At 34.7% G+C, this 25,756-nt stretch overlaps 1 protein-coding gene across 41 annotated transcripts in view; it reads right to left on the reverse strand.

Moving 5' to 3' along the window:
• RIMS1 (regulating synaptic membrane exocytosis 1) overlaps positions 1-25,756 on the reverse strand; it is a 546,022-nt gene that overhangs the window by 130,489 nt on the left and 389,777 nt on the right. For 16 of the 41 annotated variants that reach the window (XM_053601832.1, XM_053601824.1, XM_053601830.1 and 13 more), the window contains one exon: positions 6,518-6,630. In XM_053601832.1, coding sequence (XP_053457807.1) covers positions 6,518-6,630 — 113 coding nt within the window. Of the gene's footprint in view, positions 1-6,517; positions 6,631-7,693; positions 7,877-13,677; positions 13,750-22,224; positions 22,309-25,756 lie in introns of all 41 variants that reach the window. The other 25 variants (XM_053601831.1, XM_053601823.1, XM_053601828.1 and 22 more) reach the window with 4 other exon arrangements.

Raw genomic sequence — 25,756 nt, forward strand, 5'->3', positions numbered from 1 at the left:
CTGGTTCTGCCTCACAGTAGCTTTCTTCCCTTTGTATTCCACTAATCCCTTTGGCTTTATTTTAATGAAACAAGAATAATACAGCCTTCCTTGCAGTTGTGTATGTGGTACTATAATTATGCACAGCGGGTCTCAATAAATGCTGTTTGAAAATGTTGGAGAGTCTACAAAACAACATCGTCAAGTACAAGATTTTTGGAGAAGGCTTACGTCTACTTCACCATTCCACCACTTAAAAAATGAATGACTAAAAGGCGCCCAAGTCTTTTTAGCTTTCCCGGTAGGACAATGAGGTAAATGTACAACATTCTTAATCAAGTCCCAGACATTTATCAGGTGCTCAATGAATTCTATCTACCACCAGCCATGCGGATAGCACTTTACACATTTCTGTTCTGTGACTTTACAATCATATTCAAGAGAATTAATAGACTGGTCCTGTATATTTAGGATGATCAACCTGTTCCTCCAGAACTGTCCCCAAACTCTTGTCTCTTGGGAAATCTCTCAATCTCAGGCAAACTGGGCCCACATGTTGTCCTACAGATCAGATACAATTCATCAAAAACAAACCTCGACTATGACCCCCCTCAGCCTGTTCCAGTCAGCGTGTCCCGTCTTCATTCACCCAGAGAACACTCACGATAACCTGATTCCCCATTTCTAATAGATCCCAGAAAAGACAGACTTCAGCTCACACAGTGGAATTCCTATGCTGTAAACTTTCCCTTTCTTCTGGCATATGTGAGCCTAAAATTTGATTTTAAATACATTTCTTGAACATGCTTCTATCTTTTCTAGGCTTTGAAGCCATTTTTGGTGGCCACACTATGCTATCTCAAATCCCAGAGGAGAGGGCGGCCTCCTTTGCTGCTCTTGGCCTTGCTGGATGCCTCTTGGGACGTGTCTGGTTGTTTATCTGCACGTGGTCTGTTCTCTGAGGCCTTTCTAAGCCTGTCTGGAAGGAAGGAGACTCTGACAGGGTCATCCCACTTCTCGGGGTGGGGGAGGAACAATGGCCTCATAATAATGTAACAAGCCGACTTCTCTGTAGAGAATTCATACATGTGCATATTTCATGCAGACTTTAGGTTACACCACTTACGACTGTGTTTTGTTTTGATTAGCTACATGTAGCTTTTGACTGGTACTATATATACGGAAGGGCTTTAAATGAAAAATTGTTTTCTTCCTTTGGATAAATGAATTAAGTCATGGTCCATTTCTAATATAAAATTCTAAAGATTTAGCATACAAAAATTTATTGTGCAAACCCAGTTAAGTTCTTCACCTAAGTACAAACACATTGACCAATTTTGTACTTTTGAATCAAAAGTCGTGTTTTCGATACCTGAATCAAAAATGCAGGATGGCCAGAAATCCAGGTAAAATCTAGAGACTGAAACATCTTGACTGTATTAAATAATATTTCATTATTGATTATTTTATTATTCTATTTATTGCCCAATATGTCAGGTACCATGCCAGAATATGTCTATCATGTGCTTGAACATAAATATAATTACAGTTAAATATTCATATTAAAATAAGTAATTGAATATTATGTTTTATTTTGTCTTTTTAATACAAAGATACATAACACATACCTAAATATATTAAGAGTTAGGTATAATATATTTGAGGTTTGTGCTTATTAGAATAAGATAGACCAAAGCGTAGTGGAAGGTAGTCCAAAGTAGGAGGCTTGGGATTTAGAGTGAATGGGCAAGTCTCTTAATATCTTTAAACGTGAGTTTCCTCATTCGTAAAATACAGATGAGGCTGTTTTTAGGACTAGTTTTTAGGGTTACTATGGGCAACAAATTAACTCAATCATTAATCTACTTTCAAATATTGATAAAATGTACTTTTATTAAACTGTACAGAGTTGCATAATTTTTAAGTATTATTTGCATCATTACATTAAGCTTAAAACTCATGTTTAAATAAATATAAGGCCAAAAGTAACTCTGAATAGGTACCTGTGTGGAAAGCACACGAGTGTGGGGTGAGGCCTGCAATCTACTTAAAACTCAAATGCAAAGACCAACAATAAAATGTAAGCCAAAAAGGCAGTTAAGAAGGTCACCAAAGTGGTCTCCTTTTCTGTGCCTTTCAGAAGGACAGATTTAATGGCTATCACACTAATATCGAGGCCAGGAAGGGCAGCATTCAGGCAGCCGCTCCCAGATGGATGGTTGCAGCAGGGGCCCCAACATTCACTACGGTGACTGCTCTCGGGCAGGCAAAACCCAGGGGTTTTCTACTTCTTTGCTTCATCTATTACCCTGAATAGAAGGTAAGAATTAAATCCTTCACCTATGAGAACAGGGGAATGCAAACAAAACCCAAAACAAAGAATACATTATTATTTTCTAAGGAAAATTGTTTTCTAGTTGTCCGTATGAATAAATACATTTTGAAACAAAAATATTGTTAATGTTAAAGTAATTTCTTCCTCTGTTGATATGAATGCACACAGGATGAAATAATTAATACCACGTTTCCTATAAATCATTTTAGAGAAATAACTACCTGTTTAATAATTTTGCTCACTATTTTAATAAATACACTTCTCTCTCTATGTATATATAAATCTCTCATACATTGTTTTTTAAAGTAACAATATCAAATAGTTAAAAAGTTGCATTAATATTTACCTTTTGTGGAAGAGTTATATTTTTCTTGTTCTTCAATGAATTAAATGCACATAATGATGGAAACAAAAGAAAGAAATCAGCAAATTTATAGTTAGACATGGAAATGTGAATTAACACAAGGGCATGAATAATAAAAATGCATAAAGTATAATGTGACGTGACAAGTTGCAATGACAAACCATGAGGAAGTCCCAAATATGGCACTAAAATTAATAAAAAAATGAATATAGCAATTTAAAGATTTAAAATAAACCAAAAAACACTGGGATATTATGCTTGGAACTTGAAAAGTAGATTCCATAGACTCTTTCCATGCCTTTTAAGAATTGTATATTTCAGCACCAATTTAGTAAAACATTTAAACTTTAATCCATTCTGATTTTTTATCATAGAAGTATTTAAAAGCATAATTGATATTCATAACAAAACTTCTTGTCACTTCAAAAATGATAGATAGCAGCTGATTTGAAAGCTCCTAGGATAAATGAAGAAATTAATTTTATTTTCTTATTAAATTGCAGGCATTTTCTTTGCCCCGTGGAAACTATCCTGTAACTTTTTCCGTATAACAATACATAGTCTAATTTAAGTAATCCTTTCTTCTTTCTCAAATTAATTGAATTGAAATAAGCCAGAGTAAAACTATTTGCTTTGAGACATAGTATGTTGCTTAAGTTTATAAGGCTTTATAATATTCACTTCCATGTTGGCATACGTGTTACTGACTAACGATGGCTTATGTATGTATTTCTGATGGGGAAGTCATTAGACTTTTAAGTAGTAGTTATAGTAATGGAACACATAAAAACAGAACTGGCACATCAGTAAGTGTCAGTTTAAGAATGATCTTTAAATGCTTAAAAGCATAAAAAACACACACGGTTTGTTACAGAGACCCATATATTTTTATACAACCAATGATGCGGCCTTCAGCCATACTCTACATAGGGCTACACTGGAATACAATGCTGAAATACAAGCAGAGAAATTTCATGGAAGTTTTTACTTTCAATTACTACATATCATTATAGTTACCTAAATTATAAGGCTTCATTTTTCTACTTTACCTCAAAATCTGTGATCACATCTTTGCTTTTCCCCTAAATCTACTTTAACATAATAATGTAGCAAACAAGATAGTACTCCCAATTAATTTTTGAAAGAAACTTTATAATATTTTTTTTTTAAAAATTAAGCAGTCTATTCAGATTATACGCTAGCATTTAAAATAACAGATAATTGCTTTTATAGTATGAAAAGAGAAGAGTAAATCTGATTCACAGGAAAAAAAAAACATACATCCAGTCAAATAATCAAATGTCACTGCACACATCCCCCAAACAATAATGCAGATAACTGTATCCACAAAGTATGTATAAATAAAAAAAAATCACAAGTGCATCAAAAAGTCGTATAACTATCCAGGAATCTATCCAATTCGAAATATTTATTCTTACCAATCAGTTGTTTATCAACTCAGTTATTATTACTATTATTATTATTTTTTTAAAGAAAACCACCTTTTGTTAAAGAGAAAAGACAAACAAAAAAGAATATTGGAAGGAGATGAACATCATTAGAGGCTTAATTGTGAATAAACTGTAGCCAGCATTAATTATTACAGGAGATACAGCTCAAGTTTAACAAATAATATCACAAAGATAAAATGACTTAATTTTATAGCCTTATGGATAACCATGAAATCAATCTTAAAACAGAACGTGCTAAATCCTACCTAACTCATAAACCAAGTTAGATGTTGATTTTTGAAACTGTATTTTAGGACAAACAAAGCTGTCATGTGAATTGTTCCATTTGAAATCGACACATAAGGAGATGACAGACAGTGTGACCATTAACCAAACATCCCAAAACACATGACAGCGTCACCAGGCCACCAAATCTACTTGATTTCTAGAAGAACATGTAGATATAATGATACATGTTTGTTACCACATTTTTAAAAAGCTATATGTGTGTAACTCTTAAGATCATATATCTCTGGAATCTCAAATGACCAGAAATATTTCTTAGTGTATTTGTATTATTAAATATCAAAATAAGTCCATCACTGTCATTTTCATTAATTCCTTTCTTCCCACCTCAATTCAATCCTTATAAATTGATGATTTCTCTGAAAGACAATTGTGAATAGGAATATCATAAACAGTAGCATTGATATTAATAGAACATAAGCTTTTTTAAAAAACCCCAAATCCAACATACAATCCAATTGATTTTATAAAAGCAGTTCTTATTTCTACAGAGATAATATAACTATAATCTCATTACATGAGACTTATACACAATACCCATAGAGTATTTTATTTGCCACTGGAGGAAATGCAAAGAATTTCAGAAGCACATGACTTTTGGAATATCTTAGTATGGCCAGTAACACAGAGTTTGTAGCTAAACACCAAAGTTTGTAGTTCTTTTAGTTGTGCAACAGGAGTTCATGAATGGACAGGTTAAATAAATATTAATTTTGACACTTAAAAATTAAATTTTAAAACAATTTCATCTGGGTTAGTGTTAGAGTTTTGAAACATTAATTACGAATAATCTTATCAAAATGTTCCCAGAAAAAAGAAATTTTGTTAAACATGCATATTGATGATTCCAATTAACTAATAGCTATTTTAGAAAAGAAAGCCAGAGTTTCATAAGGCATATTTTTCTCATTACCTAAATAGCTATCCTTATAGCAACCCTACAGACTAACATATGATATATCAACAGGATGTATTTTTTAAAAAATATAAATTCAGACTTTACTGTATTACTCTAGTAATAAATTGATACCTTTTAAAATGTATATTGATTTTTCTATAAAGAAGTATTGTGCATGGGAAACCATGCCATATCAATCTTTGAAACAATGCACTCATCTTCTTAAATCTTTAACATTTCTGTGTACATTTAGTAAGGCGCTTGAATTAAAGTGAGAAAAAAAGAGAACCCTTAATATAGAATGAAATGTAAGTTGTACATCAGCCACAATCAACACCATTGGAAAAAAGATTCAATATGTTAACCTTTTTGTTATTTCATAGGGATAAAGCTTTTCAATAAATGTTTTAAATATAAGCCCACTGCATTTATACTAAAAGCTCAAATTAAGAATTATTACGGTAAATTGCTTAACAAATTTCTGATGAAAATAATGTGATAACAAATACTGATAACAAATCATTTCACCTGCTTAAAAAGGGGGCAGCACTTTGGGTCCCATGAAGAACACTGACTACTTTGACTCAGCATAAATCATCTAACTCAGACAGTTTAGGGAAATTAGCTTCTACTATCAAATCACATACCCTTGCTCTCTCTCTCTCTGAAAACAAAACACAATGTACACAGGCATTAAATTTAAACAACACGAGCTGTGGAAAAGATAGTAAAATATGTGCTCTAAGCCATTTTTCATCATCAAATTTACTTAAAAATACAGTATACTGCCAATCAAGAATTGTAGTAGTAAAGTATTCAATATGATCAAATGTTTAATTTTTAAAAAAGTGTTGCAAAAGGTATTCTTTTAACACAAAACTGTACTAAGATTTTTAAATTTTGTTTTCTTCCTTTGTCCTTTTGACAAAGGGGGGAAAAAAGGTGCTTCTAGACTTCCATTCATTCTGTTAAATAACTCTTAGAATTCATTCATTCACTCACTTAGGAAAAACCAAGTACATGCCGTGAACCATTGTAACTAGGTGCTGGAGATAAAATTCCAAGGAACTTCTTAGGGTTTAGCAAATGACATATAATCAAAATACCTTTCAATTAATAAAAAGAATATAAAAAGAGGTTCGATAAATGCAACATTTTTGGACAGTGACGTCTCTATCGGATACCTTGTTCTACACTGCTGCTTCTCACTGGCACTTGTGGGAGCTGCCTTCCCCTGCGGCTGCTGAATGACGTGTCTGCTGGAGGGGACTGGGTTGGACTTTCCTGTCGGTGCATTCTGCAGGCAAAAACAAAGAGGGACAAAATGATAAAATTCCAATACAGCCTGACAAAACTATTTCCCACTTTCCTGTCACTATAAAGATAAACACAAACCCCTTAATTGGGCCAATGGAAGCCAAATCAAATACTTCTTATGATGTGTAGTAAAAGGAATACTATGAAAACAGGCTCACGGAGACAGGGCCATGGCAGCCACACACAGTTCTGCAAATGGAATTCCTGAACAGAACAGAATCGGGCTCACTCCTTTTCATTAAGTTTCTAGGAAGCTGTGCTTTCTGGCAAAGTTATTCATTTTTGGTGGTACCGAGCCAAATATATCTAATTACAGACTCGGGATCTTACCAACGTGGATAAATGAGTTAAGAAAGGCTGTTGCCTAAATTGCTCCTATTGAATCGGTATATACTCTAGAATTATTTATAACTGAAGAATAATTCTAACTACAGACTGTGGTAAATTACGACTCACTGGTACTTCATGTTTAAATAGTAAAAAACTGTGATAAATATTTAAAATAACCTCGGACTACATGTCATAATATAGAGTGTTACACGGATGGAAATTACGAATGAACGCACAAGAAACGTGCAGAGATAGTATCACTGCCCCAGATTAGGCTGACTTCCATCTGTTGGTGTTCACACGGTGCTTTTAACTGCATGATTTTACAATTCTCTAAGATTGTACTGAATACACAAGTAAAGCTTTTACTTTTAAATTTCATCTACATTTAATTCCAGATAATTGACCATAAATAACTTCACATAATTAAAAAAAAAGTATATATGAATAGGCCACGAACAGATGAAAGGATGTAACACGGCTGAATTTAATTTTCAGTGATGGCTAATTAGCAGGAAGTATAGAAAACCACGCGCACAGTGAAGATAAATGCCAGTAATAGAGGATGTGAGAGAGGTTTAAGTGTCACAGAGAGAGGATTAAAAATCATAGTGTCATAATGAGTGAAAGCTTCGCGTGCTCAGGAACGCAGGACACCAACACCAACACCCCGAGGCTGGACACGAATGCTGGGCTGGACACTGAGTAGCGACCTTGTCAGGAGCGGAGAAGGCGGCGCCGACCCTCCAGGGGCAAGGTGGTGCACAGAACACAGTGTGCTGACACTAGAGGGCTCGCTCGACCGCGAGCGAGTGGGATGCTTTCCCCTAAGGACTGGCTGATCAGTCGCTCTTAGGGCTGCGTGTCCCCTTCTAGAAAGACACGGTGGGAGAACCCTAAAACATTAGGGCCAAAAAAGATCTTCAGTCAGCAGGTGCACATTAACTTTGACAGCAACATATTTGTCCACCCTGATTACTCTGACAAGACAGTGATTTTTAAAGAACCAGAAGAAAACCCATCACATAATGACCGAAATGGAAATCCAATCAAACGGACAAGTTATTTTTGCAAATGTGAATGCCGTGTGGTTTTTAAAGGGTAATCTAGGTTGCTCTACTATGATAAACCTCTGTTAAAGTTCCCCCAGGGCAGAGACCTTTTGTCTCTTGTCCTTTTTGGAACTCTATCTCCATTGCCTAGAACGCAGCTGTACAGAGAGCAACAACTCAATAAACATGCTGATTGAATGAGTGAATATAATAATTAGAATGATGAGTACAGGAGTACATTAAGTATTTGCATTTAAGAAGAAATGCTGTAGAACCATGTGTATATTTTTACAGTGTTCATAATTTTACTCTGTATTAAGCAAATCCACGCCAAACACACCTCCGAAGAAGGATGCTTTCTGAGGTTAACCTAAGCAGACCAAAAAACCAAAATAATATAATTAAGATGGACGCTGTTTCACTAATTACACAATTGATAACTGCAAATGGCTAATATACAGATGGAAGCACATTTCTCATACACAGTATAACAATATCTGAAAAAATATTTGTCAATAAATTGATAGTTACTATAATATGGTGCTCAAAATTGTTATAAAGCTAATTAATAAATTAAGGACTAATAATTTAAAAATATGTATAGATGTACTTATTTTTAAAATAGGCTTTGGACTTTTTCATCATTTTAGGTATGTATATTAAATAACATGCATAGTTAAAATACTGATACATATTATTTTAACAGAAGGAATTAACACCTCATACCTTTTAAAAAAAAATCACTTGTTAAGTCACTTAAAAGTATGTGAAACTAAGGACTACCTGCGTATCAGCAAAAGTATATAAATGAGTGCTTAACTTGTATTCAGACTGACAGGTTTTCTGTTAGGTAAAACAATTTTTTACAGATATAGTAATTTTGATTTGGGGTATCTTATCTATTTTATGACAATAAAATGGGAAAATGTCAGGCTGCAGAGGACAAAGAGTTGCACACCTCAGATCTGTAATAAAGGTGCACTTTATGTTCTCAGGCTATGAACTGGTGCCTTGTCAGACCTCACTCAGACCCTGAAATGCGGACTGCAACCTCAACTTCCCAACTGAAGTATAAAGGAACTGACAATGTTCTGATATTAAACTGTTATTCATTCTAGACTGACTTTTCACATAACCCAACCGTAGTTTATATGGGACAGATTATAGGATCAAGTCCTTTCCAATGACAGAGTCATTTTCATGAGAATAAACTTCAAGGAATCCTTGTGTAGAATACACTTAGTATATCTGGTTTCAAGCTTGAATTACGTATTTTCTACTCTAATACTAAGACATTTCAGGGATATGCAATTTCACTATAATCTTCCTTATGCCTCATTGCAATTTATAAACACTAACAGAACAACTTGAAGGTGGCTTGAAGTGTAAATAATTTGGATAAACTTTGTGTACCATCAAACTAAATGGCAAAAGTATAAGAAGCAATTTCGGGGGCAAATAAATGACTTCCTGGGTGAATATCGCACAGTTTGACATGTGACTTAAACTGTTCTATCTCCCGAGCCTCAGGGCTTACAGTGCCTGAAAACAGCCTGCAGTGTTTAAAGGTAACCATTTAGCATAAGATTTGGGTTTTTTTTGTTTTTTCTCTTTTTGTGAACTAAATGTCCCTCAGTAACAAAGCAGTTCCTGCCACCAACCACTCTCTAACAAGAATGAGAGCACAGACCCAGGGAGAAGCAGAGATGCACTTTGCCTGAGACAGACAGAGGAATGTGACAGCCAGGCTGAATTACAGGAAGGGGAAGTGCAGAGAGGGAAACACTTTCAGAGAGAAGAGCAAGATTTTGCAGAGGGCGATAGTGGAACCCAGTATACAGTTTGCTGGAGGCAAGAGGAAAGGAGAATTAATCAAGAAATGCCAAGGTAGAGGAATGTGAAGCAGAAAGAAACCAGGCGGCTGAGCCGTGATCTTTTCAATGAGATGAGATGCGCTATGCATGTAGGGGTAGAAGAATAATGAAGGAGATTTAGAATCAACGTGGGAGAGACTGGAGCAGGGAGTGAATGATGAATAAGTAAAATGACAGCGACGGCTGTTCTTTACTGAGCAACAGTGTGGGACTGTCTGCACATGTCAGATACTGGATGTATGTGTACATATGTGCACGTGTATATAATAATTAATATGTGTATGTGTGTACTTTCTGTATTCTTACATACGGTGAAGTGTTGTTATTACTCTTTTAGAGATGAAAAACTGAGGGTCAGAGAATGACTTGCAAAGAGACGAAAAGCTAAAACACAGAAGGGGCAGGAGCCACAAAGATCTATTGAGCTCCAATGTACAGATGTAAAGTGCTTACTCTTTGTCTGTCTAGGGAGACAGAATACGTTTCTGTATCATGAGATGAAAAATAGTAATTGCACATCTCAGGATATACCATTAATATCGTAACACAAAACATAAATATATGCCCAAGTATAAAATTGTTGGGTAGGACTTAACAAAATTATGTTATGAGAACTTGTAGGATCAAATGGATGGTCAATGGCACTTAATTCGTACCTACTCTGCCATCCTAAAAATACTAAATTCCAATTCAAACTTAATTACATCTAACGTTGACCCACCATCTCCAAATGCCTATCTAATCATTTATTGCTGAGTTCAATCTATGTTTACTCTCTCTTGAGCTCTAGTAAAACACATTCCTCACCAAACCTCATGTTTTTTGCAACATGTTTTTATTGCTTCAAATGGATGTAAGGTATACTGCTTCTACCAATGCACAAAAATATAGTTCTGGGTTTTTTTAAAATGACTTGTTAAGGGTTGGACATGTATGTGGTATTTAAGGTCAGTTTTTCAAAATGATTTATGGTGGTCTGCATAGGCTTCTTCTAATAGCAACAGCACAACATAAAATGCATATTCAAGCAATTCTAAATAGTACAAAGCATCCCAGTTAGGATGTAGAGGGAAAATTCCACAAGAAGTCAAGACACTAGAATGGAATGCTGAAAAAATGCTAGTGATTTTCATAGCTGAATTCACATGAAGGTGAAAACCTTTTACTAAGGATTTTTCCTCCAAAATATGAAGAATTACTTTAAGTACTACATACAAAATACTTAAGTTAGTTCTGTTTGTCTTCTATCTACAAGTGGTCTAAGACCAGTGTCTTGACTTGGACACTACCCATCAAAATCTTTTCATATAAGTTTAGTCCACATGAGGATAAATTTGTTGAGGCTGACAAACAGCCTTTAAAATTATCATTAAAGAGCAAATTTTTCCAGAAGCCAAAGCATGACTGTGTGATGTGACTCCTCTGAGAAGTTATGAACTCTCAAAGACCAAGAATCAGTGTCCAAAGCATTCACACTGTGACTGTAGTTAACCCGTAGCTAGCTATAAACCCAATGTTATCTTCTGAAGACACAGAACTAATTCTAGGCCAATTCTTATTTTCCAACTAACTAATCGATACTTCACTTATAAACTACACATGTAATTTATACTCTAATAAAATCAGTGAAGAGTTTTAATTATGATCAAATAAAGGTATACATTAAAAAGTTAAGTTTCTATTTTAAAGTCTACAATGTAAATGTAAGAGTAATATGAACATGGTCCTTAAGCAGTAAACATTGAGAATGGAAGGCAATGAATGCTTTGCTATTCTTATTGGCGTGAGGGAGGACCTGTGCTTATCCACAGAGTATTTTCAGAGTTGTACAGTCAAATACCCAAATATGACTCATCTGAAGCTATGCACCTTTACTAGACTCTAGAATCATTTATCATTTTTTTAAATAGTATCTTACTATCAAAAAAATTTGCTCATTGATATATCCTAAACATAAAACTGAACATAGCAATCACTCAACTGGTCTTTGTTAAATTAATGACATAATATTGGTTGAAATAAAAAGAAGATAACGTTGAAAGAAAACATTACTCATGTCCAAATAATTGAAATTGTGAGTGTGGCGGGAGGCTGGGAGTGATGGTTGAAGATTGAGAATTTGTCTGAGGGACTGAAATGATTTACAAAGATAGTAAAGAAATTGCAATTAGCTGAGTTGAAATTAAAGAATGTGAAAATAGAAACCTAATTAGATTTGTTTCATTATAGGTTGACTATCCATCCATTTCATTTCCTTCCTTAAAGTCCAACTTCCTTTTTCCAGTGAACACTTTTTTAAGACCCCCTGTATCCTTATTCCATTGTGACTCACGTTCCCTAAACAGCTGACATCATGTGGAACATTGGCCAGGAGTAAATTTCATCTTCTGTAGCCCACATCCTTGACAGTGTCACGCTTCTTGAGCTCAGGACCAATATCCTCTATTTTGTTCATTGACATTAACACATAGTTGGCACATATTTGGTAACGGAATGAACCATGGAATGCTGCAGATTCTATCTCAACCAAGCCTACTGGGATAGCCAGCTTGGTGTCTGGCCTCAACCCCTGGATCTTCTGATCCCCTTCGAAAAGGCTATGAAAGCAATCTACAAAATGAAACTCAAAACTGACCCTCTGTTTCCCAGGTTTAAACAATCGCAAATCAATGGGGGAGGGCAGTCAGGGACATGTAAGAACAGTCCCTGGACCACCCTCCCCATTGGTATGTGACTTTAACGCACATCAGAGGCCCATGGATGAATAAAGAACTTGAAATCTGTAGCGTGGCATTACCATGGCTTGATTACGCCATTCATTTAACTTACTCTCAAGGTTTCTCCTATTTTCAGCTCTTTTCTCTTCCCTGAATCCTGTTCTCCATTCCAAAATTGGGATAGTTTCCTCAAATTCAAAAATGTCTATGTCCAGTCTTAGTGCTTTCCCCCATTATTCCCTCTCAGGGAATCCTCTGCTCCTCACATACACTCATCTCTGGATTTAGCTCAGGTGACGTCTATTCCTAGTTTCATCCTTACCCACTGCTTTCTCCGTGGTTTCACTGTTCCTATGCACACCTCTTTAATAACTTCTATGATACTTGAAGATGTTCATTAATTTTCATCTGTGTCTCTGTACAGGCTCTTTCTGGATAAATGACTGGGGGAATGGATGTACACTAATTGGACTTTGAGGTGTTTTTCACCCATATGAAAAAATGTCAATGTGTTACATGTAAAATGCTCTAAAACTTTCTGAAATTGGACAAATTGCAAACAAAAGGTGTCTAATACCTTATAATTGTTTCATTAACTCCGCATATATCTTTTGCTGTAGTATACAAGTAGGATCTCAGATTGTGCATTTGTAGAAAAAGATTTTTAGAAAGATAACATTATTGAGATAACTGAGACACCCCAAATTTTTGCACATCCCAGATCCTACATTGATTGGTAACATTTAAAATGAGCTCAGACACAAAGCTGATATCCTAAGGTGCATGGAGAAAGAAAAATAGATTCAGTCTTCATTAATAATCAGAATGATCATTAAGAGAAACGAATATTTTTTAAACCCTAACATGTAAGGGCTGTCTTCAACATTCTCTTATTTCATCAATGAGACCGTTCTATTACAGGGATAAATTCAGTCACATGAATGTATTTGAACAGCACAATCTAGGTTTAAGAACCGATTATGTAAAATAGTGAGGACACCCCGGATACATTAGTAAAACAGAAGATGGCAGCACAGCACACCACCACGCCTACCTTTCTGCATCAGAGGCAGTGCCTTTCCTAGTCTGTTTTTGGATGCTAGATCTTTCAGACTTTCTGGAGTGCCTGTGGAATGAAATGTTAAAGAAACACAAAATATAGGATGAATCAAGCTACATTAACATCATACAATGATAAAAGCAACAGACATGACAGATGGCAACTATCTTACCTAAATGGTTTTGTCATTACTTTCCAAAATTAAAAAAAAAAAAAAAGAATTAAAAATCAGAATTGGTGCCATGTGGAAGATATAAGTTGCCCAGTAGGAGAAATAAGAAGCTGATATTTCATTAGTCCAGACAGGTGTGTTCACAGTGCTAGAAGCCTGCTGAGCAACTTTGCCTTAACCCACTGGTGAGTAAACACTTACAATGGGGAACGTAATGACGGTAGATGTGATGAGGGTGATGGTGGAGGTGGTGAAAGACTAAAGGGAGTGAAATGCCCTCTACTTTTACAAGTCGAAACTTGGTACTAGAAGGATTTTTTTTTGTTTGTCTTATCCCCCACAAAATTATGAGGGAAAGAGAAGAAAAATGTTATACATTTTTCTGTTAGAAGTTAAAGTGTTTATATCAACTTTAAAAATTATTTTGTAATTATCATAAAGACACATTTGTAAACCACATGGTATTTTTAAAAAAGCACAGAGCATTTTAACCACATGTCACAAATCAAAGAATAACACCCTCAATTTTTTTCTGCTTTCCAATTATACAAATGTACACAACATTTGAAACTTGAAATACATTTTCCCATAGAAATAACGTTTATATACAGATCTCACTTCCCCAAGGTGGCTTACATTTGCCTATGGAAGTTTAAAATGTTGGAACTGCTATATATTTGGTATAAATAACATAAAATGTTGTGGATAAAAACAATTAAAGAAGAGAAACCATAAGAAGGTATATTGTTATATTACTTATAATCAATATTATTGATTCTCTACAATTTATGCTTGTTTTTCTTTCCTGATATCTTTTTCCTCCAACAGTTCTGAGACAACTGTCTGTCTCTACTTATTAACATCATACATCCTAAGTGTCCAGCGTCTAAGTCCTGCCAGGAACTATAAATATACATCAAAGTACAAAGTCAGCCTTCACAGACTCTATAGACCGGGACTGTTCACCTCTCTCTCTCTCTTCCACTTTTGCTAGAATACGAATTCACACTATTTAGACCCTCCAACTCAGGATTGTAGCTTTGTGTTGTTCAGCCTTATGTTACTCTGACAGCCCTCTTCTATGGGAAAAAGGGAAGACTAGGGGGTGATATTTTCCACTTCCCACGTTACCTTACTAGTTGGAAGAGCAAAGAGGGTACTTGATATATTTAAGGATAATTCTATGCAGGCACTGAGGGAGGCAAGGACGTAATTCATCTCCATGACAATCTTTTAAGAAGGTGTCATCTTTATTTTATAGATGCCCGGAACAGGCTCAGGGCAAAGGCACTCAGAAAGTAAGAAAGCTAAGATCAAACGTAAGTCCATCCAACGCCCAAGCTGTCTTCGCAAAGACAGTGCAGGAGGAAGATTCTGTCACGTGCCCTGTGGGCACACCTTTGTTTCAGATGGAAGAAACCATGAAATCTGTCCCATGCCTGAGAAAGCACTGAGAGGTGAATCTCTCTCTGCCATTAGGTTCTTATTTATCTTACTGATCATGCAGCTAGGAGAGGAGAGGAGAGAGTGGCAGGAGAAGTAAACAGGACTTGACTAAAATCAGTGGGGATGGTGGTCAGGATGGGAAGCGTGTTCCTAAAGCATAAGGATGGCGTAAGTACAATGGGAGGATCAGAAGGAGGAGGAAGAGAGACGTAGGGCGAAAGGGTCTGCAGGCCCAGGAGGACCTCAAAATAAAAAGCAGAATATAGTTACAGGAAATTTATGTGTGGTCCCAACAGTGCTCCATACAACAGCCTGGGAGAGCAAATGCTCCTTTTCTCAGAGAAATCTTCAGCACAGGGAGAGCAGAGAAGATAAATCTCAAGAAGACCCACAAAACTCACTGTCATTAAGGGTTTTTAACTTATTGACTCAGTTATTCATTCAACAAATATTTGTGGATCATAGGCACTAGATGCTTGGAATATGTCTGTTAAAAAAAAATCTACCCTCAAGAAATCTACACTTTGTTGGTGGTTGATAAAAAAATCAACAACAACAAAAAAGGAATCTCAAACAAGGACATGCTAAAGTATGAGACAAGAGGATAAATGCTAACATCAACCACAAAACAATATAAACCAGGGCAAAAAGGACCAGAAACACGGGGGGAGACAGGGGTTCAGGCACAGGTGTTGACTGCAATTTTAAGTAGGGTGGTTGGGAAGGACTTACAGATGGTGACATTTTAGCAAAGACTGAAGGTGAGGGAGTTAATAATATATATATCTAGGAAAAGAATATCCCAGGAAGAGGAAACAGCAAGTGCATAGGCCCTAAAGCAGAGGTATGTGGTAAGTTCAAGGACTAGTAAGGAGGACAGTACGGCCGGAGTTAAGAGATGAATGAGTCAGATGAGAAAAGTTCAAAGGAGAAGGATAAGGGACCGGACAAAAACCGGCTGGGCTTTTGTACAAAATGCACAATGAAAAGGTTACAAGCAACTTTCTTTTTATCCCTAGTAATGTCTATTAATCTTTCCAGACCCAACTAAGATTTTACATTGTCTGTGAAAACTCTTCTTTCTCCTCTTTTCATCTCCTAAAGCTTAAGGAATTCATACACCTAGGCTGATTGTGACGGTGACTGATGACGGTGGTGACAACAATGATGATGGCACTGATCATGTTCAACATTTACTAAGAGCTTTTTTGGTGCTAACATCATCATACTTCATCTGCGTTGTCGCAATTAATCTCCTTGCCAATCTGAAGAGGCAAGAACTACCTTTTATCCTTTGTAAGGATGAGATTGAGTATTGGGCAGGTGAAATTTGTTCTAGCTTACACAGTTAGTGTCAAGCCAGGAGGTGAACGGAGAGTCCATAGTTTCAACGGGAGTAATCATGTTGCATTTGTGACATAAACAGCACTGGACAGAGTCACACTGTGTTCACTCTGGGCTGTTTCTGGCTAAGTGGTGACTTCAGTCAAGCTCCCTAACCTCCCTGTGCTTCAGGGCTCTTTTTTTTTAAACCTGAAAAGTGGCAATAATTTTATCAGCTTCTAATTTTAAATGTGTTGATATTACTTAGTATTTGAATTGTAGTATTTGCATTATTACATAGAACTAGGATTTATAGTAGTTTCAGTCTTACTTAAAACCAGCAAGTGGCAACTAAAAGTATCATTTAAAATAATGTATGTTTGTTTTGTGAAGGAAAATACTCTTATTCCTCTATAAGAGTATAAAACAGAGAGCCAGTGCTCCCTAGTGGGTGACAAATATTCTTGCAGATGTTCATAATCAAATATTTTAGTTTTTTTTTTTTTTTTTTTGAGACATAGTCTCACTTTGTCATTCTTGGTAAAGTGTCGTGGCATCATAGCTCACAGCAACCTCAAACTCTTGAAGTGATTCTCTTTCCTTAGCCTCCCAAGTAGCTGGGAGTACAGGCGCCTGTATTTTTAGAGATGGTGTCTGGTTCTTGCTCAGGCAGGTCTTGAACCTGTGAGCTCAGGCAATCTACCTCAACCCTTTTAATTTTTAACCCTCTTTTTAAGGATGCTCTGTTTGTCTCTTCAAATACCAGTAAAATTAACTTTCATTGAAGAGTCTTCTAAAAATATCTACAAAGGCTATGTCTTTATAATTCTTATAAGGACTTAAAAGAATCCACAAATCAAGTTAAATGATAAACGCTTAATTGTAATCATTTCACATAAAGCAAGAACAGAGAAGAAAACAGAAAATTCTAATGTCTTTTCTATCTCCAAACTTGTTATAGCTAAAAATACACTGCGTATTTTTAACACAGCTATTTCATAGAATAAGTTGAAGCTTGAGATACATTACGTAGGAAAAGACAGAAAATCCATCTATTTTCATGTGCTATACTATAAAACTATCAATTATATAATCACAAACTAGATCACAGAAAACTAAGTTGCCTTCTATCTTACGCTACAGTAAGTTCCTTGTAGAACTGTGTCTGTTTGGGTTATCACTGTAACATTGAGATTTAGCACATAGGCTTAGTGTTTGTTGAATGGATGGTTTAAAAAAATTAAAAATTTGAGTATTATCATAAAGTTTGAGAGCCTAAAAATTACAATAAGTGATAAACTAAGGCTATAAAATCCAGTTTATTTCAAATCAAATATACCTGGAAATAAAACTTTTTCTGGACTTCAGCAAAATGTAAGATGCCATAAACAAAACATTCCCTCTCCTTTACTACCTAATGTATAACAAACTGTCAATGACTATTGTGGGGCCAATGTACAGTTTATTATGCTGCAACCAGGCAGCATAGACTTGATTTTAGAGTCTACGGAAATCAGAATTCGGTAAGCCAGTTCATCATGACGTGTGTTTACAGACGAGAAAATTGAGTCCTGAAGAATGTAAGAGACGTATTCCAGGTAATCTGGGCCTTAATTAGTTGGTGGAACACCATCGTCATCTCCCCACATGCTTCAGTTCTCTGTTGACTCTGCCATATGGTAATTTTGAATGATCTGAGGTTTACTGGAAAGATATTTGGGTAGAAGCGAATAAGGCACAGGTCCATTTCAATGTTTCCATCATGTCTTACAGTTGGTTTTTACATGCTGTTTTGTTCTATCAACGTTTTTTTATCTTTGTATTACTATTTATAAAGAATATTCTTTTAGTTTAAACATGTGAGGATGAGAAATTCCGAGTTGTTCTCTTTATTTGCAATTTAATAGGTGTGTTTCCTAGTTCACAGGGCACTAATGAAATTCTTTAAAATCATAGAAGTACATTCAAGTGTAAGGTATAACAATCATTTTTTATTAAATTAAAGCAAGAGTAATAATCATAATACTGGGGGTTCAACGCAGTGGCTCATGCCTGTAATCCTAGAACTCTGGGAAGCTGAGGCAGGTGGATTGCTTGAATTCAGGAGATTGACACTAGCCTGAGTAAGAATGAGACCCTGTCTTCTCCTACGAATTCTGGAAGCAAAAAAGTTATGTGATTTATTTATCCCAGAAATATTTTTCCTGGAGAAAGAAGATTAATTTACTTTAACTAAAAAAAAAGCACTTGATCTTGTTGGTAGAGAATTCTTATACACAAGTATCTGACCAAGTAAAAGATACATGGGAAATTATACGAATTTAGTTGTTTGCAAAAGAAATCAGAATTAGCAGAGCAACTCAGGAATTAATGTTATATAGAGTGGAATGCTTTATTTATTTGAGTAATTTAAAATTCTGTAAGATAGGGTTATTTATCAAATACTTTTAGTATTTTTGTCACTCAACAATGAACTGCTTGGCTCAGCGCCCGCAGCACAGTGGTTATGGCGCCAGCCACAAACAATGAGCCTTGCAGGTTCGAATGCTTCCCGGGCCAGCTAAACAACAATGACAACTGCCAAAAAAAAAAAAAGATCTGGGCAGGCACCTGTACTCCCAGCTACTTGGGAGGCTGAGACAAGAAAATCACTTTAGTCCAAGAGTTTGAGGTTGCTGTGAGTTATGAGGCCACAGCCCTCTACCAAGAGTGATACAGTGAGACCCTGTCTCAAAAAAAGAAAAACCCCAACCCACAATAAACTGCTCTCATAAAGTATAAACCAATCTTAAAACCATTGATGGAAAACCATTCTAAGTCAGAACACTGGAATTGGTAACTTTAAGCCAGTGATATGTTAAAATACATCTCAAATGTGCCCAATTAGAATGCTGCATTTTCTTGAAAATAGTTTAAAGTTGAATTACATAATAATAATAATAATTTATACTAGCCTTTCATATTTAAGGATGATTGATTAAACTGTAAACACTAAATCGGAATCCTGATGCTCGAGGGGCCTATTAAGTTTTCTTTTCCTTAAATTTCCACACAAATTTTGGTTAACTTCAAACTACAATTAGATCTAAATTTTAAGATTCATAGAATTATGTACATACAGGTTCATAAATGTTACTTCTTTTTTTTTTTTTTTTTTGCAGTTTTTGGCCAGGGCTGGGTTTGAACCTGCCATCTCCAGTATATGGAGATATGGCCTCATAAATATTACTTTTATACATTAAAATAATGCCATATGTAAGGAGATACTGTGTTATTGGAATGATGATTTTTAAAAGTCTTACTGTTTGTAGAAATAAAACTACAAGGAAATTTTCAGGATAATCATAAAGTAAGAAACATGTCCTGAGGTTCTAAATTTACATATTTTTTTCTTCATCATTGTTTTAAATATACTCCAACTTCTACAAAACATTCCTAGATCTTGATACAAGCTTCCTCCATGTTAATTCCAAATAAACCTATGGTACCACCTGAGATGACATCAAGAATGCTTAGTAAATTTTATTGCTTATTATAATTACATTATGGAGAAATGGTTCATTAAAAATTTTGTGTCTGAGCACACACATGAACGTCTGTGCCCATATTTATGCTATGAGAAGTAGGAAGGCAACTAACTGATGTTAAACTCATTTAAACATACGAGAGAACTCTCTGAAAAAAAGAATTTGCTTTTTTGTATTATTTATACAATATTATTTTCAAAATAATCAAACATGGCTCTGATATAAGACACCCAAATGTTAACTGTATTAACTGTCACTGACTTTAGAATATTTCATGGCTAAGACTTAAGTTGCTAGCACCCAAATTCTTATGAACATTCATTATATCCAAATCTGATGTCATGTTAACTTCACTTTGAAATTGGTAGGAACTCTTAAATGAGAAAATAAAGCTAATTACAGGTAAAATGCAAGTGTGTGTTAAGTTCAGCCAAGCGGCTGACATGGTTAACTATGAATTTAATTGATGTAAATAATTTCTCTCTCATTTTTATGATCACATACACTTACATTTATATTCATTACAAAGACTACATTAAATTGTCCGATACTTGGTCATTAGAGAAGATAAAATACGGTTTTATTTGTTTTGAAATAAATTCAAAGGCTTTTCAGAATTATCTTTTCTAAAAGAGAATTATCATTTCCTTGATGACCAATATTTTGCCTTTTTTAATCACTACTGTGATTCTATCCATGAGAATAGTACAAACAGTAGAGAGACAATAAGCATGTATCCAATGAATGAGTAGTGTGATAAAGATGTAAGTTTTTATTGAATTTCTACAATTTTTAAATATTCTTATTCGAGAAGATGCTACTTTCATAATAAATTTTTAGGTTGGAGATTTACTAATGTTTCTATTCCCAGTAATTCTAGCATAGAAATTAGATAGTTGCAGAGGAATTTATTTTCAGTTCCAAATATGTAAATATAAGTCACAGTAAGAGGTAAACGTCTAAAGAGACTAACGCATGCCAAAATATTCCTAAACTGTTCATAAAATATCCATTTTTAGTCTTTACCAACATTTTGCCACATAAATATGGCATTAGTCTTTTCCTAGAGACAATGTTTAGATTTTCCAAACTAAATCCTAAAGTCATCTTGTTTACAGATACAGAAAATAAATTCTCCCACTCTTAATTAAGAGGACAATTATTATGCTGTACCTGTGCACTTAGAAAAAGAAAATAACCTATATGTTCAGATGCTTTCATGGCTGGCTGCCCTATTTCTGAGATACCAAATCTGCTTATCTGCTAATAAGTATTACATCTGCTTATACCAGAAGAGAAGCACCTAAAACACCCAAAAACCTTTCGAGATCAGTCAGGAAAAATCATGTAAAGATAAGGACTATATATATAACAAAGACCATAAATGGGCGAATTGGGTTAACTACAAACAGAATAATACAGCGATGGACGATACACCTCTGGCACTTCTGATACGTAAGTGTCAGTGTAAAGAAGATTCAAAGTACTGATGCTATTTTTAAAAAACCTACCTTGTAGCTTGACCCTGGCCTCTGACAAAATTTTGTTTAAAAACATAATATTCACAAAATATATATACGAACCAGGAATTTTACTTTGAACCGCACATTTTGTAACATATTTTCAAGCCTAAACTTCATTAATAATAAATTTACATAGCAGTAAGACAACTAAATTAAAACCATCAGCCAATATAACAAACAATAGGCTCTGTAACTGAGTTTAATGTACTCTAAAGCACCTGAGAATTTTTATTTATTTACGCACAAAAGCAGATGTGTTTAAATTTGTTTCTTGAAATTCAAAGCACTTAAATGCTCTTTAGAACAGATTCTTTCCCTGGATCCTGACTTCCCTGAGTTTAAACTGAGCCATTTGCACTCCACCCGCAGTCAGCAAGGATTCTGAGGTGCTTTATTAGAGTGGCTGCTTTGACTGATGGAACCACAGCACAACTGGCTCTTGCTCCTGAAAGGAAGCACAGCGTCACCAACATTTCTCTTGCTTATCCTTCACTTGGTGGCCTACGGTCCTCTAAAAACCGCTTGTCTGTGAGGAGGATTTCACTAGTACCTGTCATTTTCCGGAGAAGCATGCTGGATTTGAATCCTGGGACTAGGAGGTCGTCTCCTATCTAGGGAGGGGGACCATCTACCTCTGTTTGCCCAGTAAACAAGACAGGAAAAAACAGGACATTTAGTAACTCCTAACATAAAAGAATACGTGGAACAAGAGGACTGGAAAAGCACCCCAAAAAGGCAAAGTGGATATTCTTTGCTCCATAATTTATTGTTTACTTTTACAAGCCTTAGAAAAATGGGTTATAGTACTTTAAGAAAAGTAAAATACGTAACTTCACAAGTGAATAGAGAAACAATTTCTTTAGGAAGTTGTTTGGAATCTTTCAGGTATAATTTTGTTATTCTTATATGATTGAAACTTTAACTTTTCAAGCTGTATCCTTAACATAACCTAGCTTATGCTGAATAAAATAGCATTAATAAGTAAGCGATAATTATATGATCGTAGGCTTTGAAATTGCTGAGTAAAGTGGCAAAGATGGGGAATGTTAATTTAATATAAAGTAGAAACTCAGTTAAGTGGAAGAAATAAAAATGCTTTTCACTGTGGAAACTACAATATGAAGAAATAATTCATAGCAAAACTGCCCATGAAATCTTAAGTTTTCTTATCAAAAACCACAGGGATAATTACTGACTTTAAAAATTGTGAGGAAAAAGCACTGAAAAATGGAAGGGAGAATACAGAGGAATGAAATGGTAAATAAGCATTAACTTCAAAACTTCTACTCGTCTTTATCTGCACGAGTATCTCTCAAGTAGTTAAATAGTTGCTTTTAAGATAACATTTACAATAATATATTTCTTGTGATTAAACAGTTAAACAGAAGTTTGAAAAAGGGATTATTCATTTGTTAAACTATCTTCAGATTTCTGTCTGTATATAACCACAAATTATAAACATCCAATTGAAAATTGAGAAGAGGCGATAAGGGACTGAACAGGCCAGATATTGAAATTTTTATACACATGTTAGGTATAAACATATTAGCAGGAATTTTTCTAAAGATATTGGTTTTCTCATTTGCAATAGAGGAAAACTGGATGGTCTTAAAAGACCTGTTTTGGTATATGATTTATGTTAAATAGTTATCCATGGGAGACTAGTCTTAGTATCTAAAAAGAAAGTCATGTATCTTGCCGTCATAACTTGTTTTACTGGATTTATCAGAACATCTGGACCAAGGCAACAGTGGGCTGTTGCCATGTGACCAAGATAGCTGAAGTCAGCAGATATTCAGTTCTGAAAGTTCTTGGGAAGACTTTGTTTGATCAGTCCTAGATGGATAAATTTGACTTGATTCACTTTAGGCTTTGAAGAAGGCAGGAAGCAAGTGAAGTTATTCAAGAGCAGAATTGGGTCAGAAGATGGTTGGGCATGAACTCTTAACTGTGTTACATCTTCGTAAAATCAAAATACTTTGCATTAATTTTAAATTAATTATTTTATTCCTTAAATGGCGGGGCAATATGAACTGAATGTGTTAAAATATTTCTTTTCACTTTATTGGCTTTTGTTATAGATAAAAGAAAAGAAAATAATCCTAAAATAAATTTTAAAAAAACTACTAAAGTGTATCTTCTACATTAAGTTATACTTAGGTGTGTTAAAATTTATGGCAAAAATGGTAAAATTTATGGTTAAAATTTATTTGAAAACCCCAAAATAGAGTTAATATTTTTTTCTGTCAAGTAGTAATAGTAACTCGACAGAATTATAAGTAACCTTGCTTCCTAGGGCAAAATTCCAGTCCTTGTGTTTATTTAAACATAAAAGTAAAGAAAAATGCTATAATTATGAAACATGCAGTGAAAGCTATTAACAAACAACAAAGGTATACATTTAGAAATAAGTAATTATGAATGGAAGCAAGTAAAAGATAAATTCTGAACAAATATTTGGCTTAATACATATATGTTTGTACACTCAAAGTCCTTCTGAATATGCTGATATCAGTATCAATATGAGAAATCTGTCTCTGCGTTTTCTCTCATATATTGGATGTGATGTGAGCAAGGTCACTTCACTTATATCCCAGTTTTTGTCCAAGAATATATTTCTTAAGTTTTAATGTCACATATTTGTAAGTTTTAAATATGCAAGCATATTTTATGATTTTATGAGTAATTTTCCATTTTATTCTCCTATCACTCAGAAGGACCACAATTAGAATCTTCATCCCTCTCCTCTCCCCTGGTTATTAAGAAATGCACACAACTTCACCTTCCTTTGCTGTTTTTAAAAGTCTAAGCTAAAGTGCAGCTATGTTGGAGATTTTAATCAGAAAGTTGAAATAAACCAGCCCTCTCTTGATTTCTCTTTCTAAGAAAATCAGCTTACCAACAAGCTCCATTCATTATTTTAGTAAATTACTAGTGCTTTAATTCAGGGGCATCAGATCTGTTGGGAGACCCTTCCTTTCACTGTGCTCAGAACAAAAGAAGAAAGGTCATTCTGCAGCGTACGGGGGGTGAATAAGCAGGTGGTAAACTCCCTGCAGATGGAAGCACAGTGTCTGCTTTTTGACAATTGCATCCATTACGCACAGCACAGAATAAATTGTAAATATTTATGAATAGACAATAGATAGTAAGTGGTTAAGATGCTTTGTGGCAATCTAGATAAGAAATAATGATAAACTTAACTAAGGAATTAAGAGTCACCAGTTTCTTTATATTGTAGGTTCCCTTCTCCCCAGTACTGATAAACCTTAAAGCAAACGTGTGTTTGTTTAAATGTACAGTTAATACTCCTAGTTGCAAATATACATATCTTTTAATGGTGCTTATCTCTTGGCAGAAAACGGCTAAGCAGGTTAATTGTCAAAAAAAAGAAATTATATGGAAATGTAAATCATTAATTCCATAAATAACACAAATCAAAAATATTTGTAAGGTATTAATAACATTAGAAACCAAACCAAATGAGATAACTGACTATGCTCTTAGGTATTTCTATTGTCTATTTCCATTATTCACTACAGGCCTTAAAATCCTTCTTCCAAATATTGTTTTATTCTATCTTTCACTTATTTTAATTAATATCAATGCTTGTACTTTGAAATAAGATTTATGGTATTTATTTCAATTCGACTTAAAGCTGTTGATTTTTAGGCCAAAATCTCCTTTCCCTTGGGTTTCATGTTTCCACGTGGAGGAAAATTCATTAAGTAATTCCTCAACCCCTAATGAAACAAAACTTAAGATATAAAATAATAAAGGCGTACATATACAACAATTTATTATATTAATCCATTCGTGGATCCATGGGCACTTGGGCTTTTCCCATGATTTAGCAATTATGAATAGGGCTGCAATAAACATTCTGGTACAAATATTTTTGCTATGATGTGATTTTTGGTCTTCTGGAATATTATGCAGTCTTAAAGAAAGATGGAGACTTTACCTCTTTCATGTTTACGTGGATGAAGCTGGAACATATTCTTCTTAGTAAAGTATCTCAAGAATGGAAGAAAAAGTATCCAATGTACTCAGCCCTACTATGAAACTAATTTATGGCTTTC

This window comes from Nycticebus coucang, chromosome 9 (assembly GCF_027406575.1).
Source record: "Nycticebus coucang isolate mNycCou1 chromosome 9, mNycCou1.pri, whole genome shotgun sequence".
Taxonomy (NCBI): Eukaryota; Metazoa; Chordata; class Mammalia; order Primates; family Lorisidae; genus Nycticebus; species Nycticebus coucang.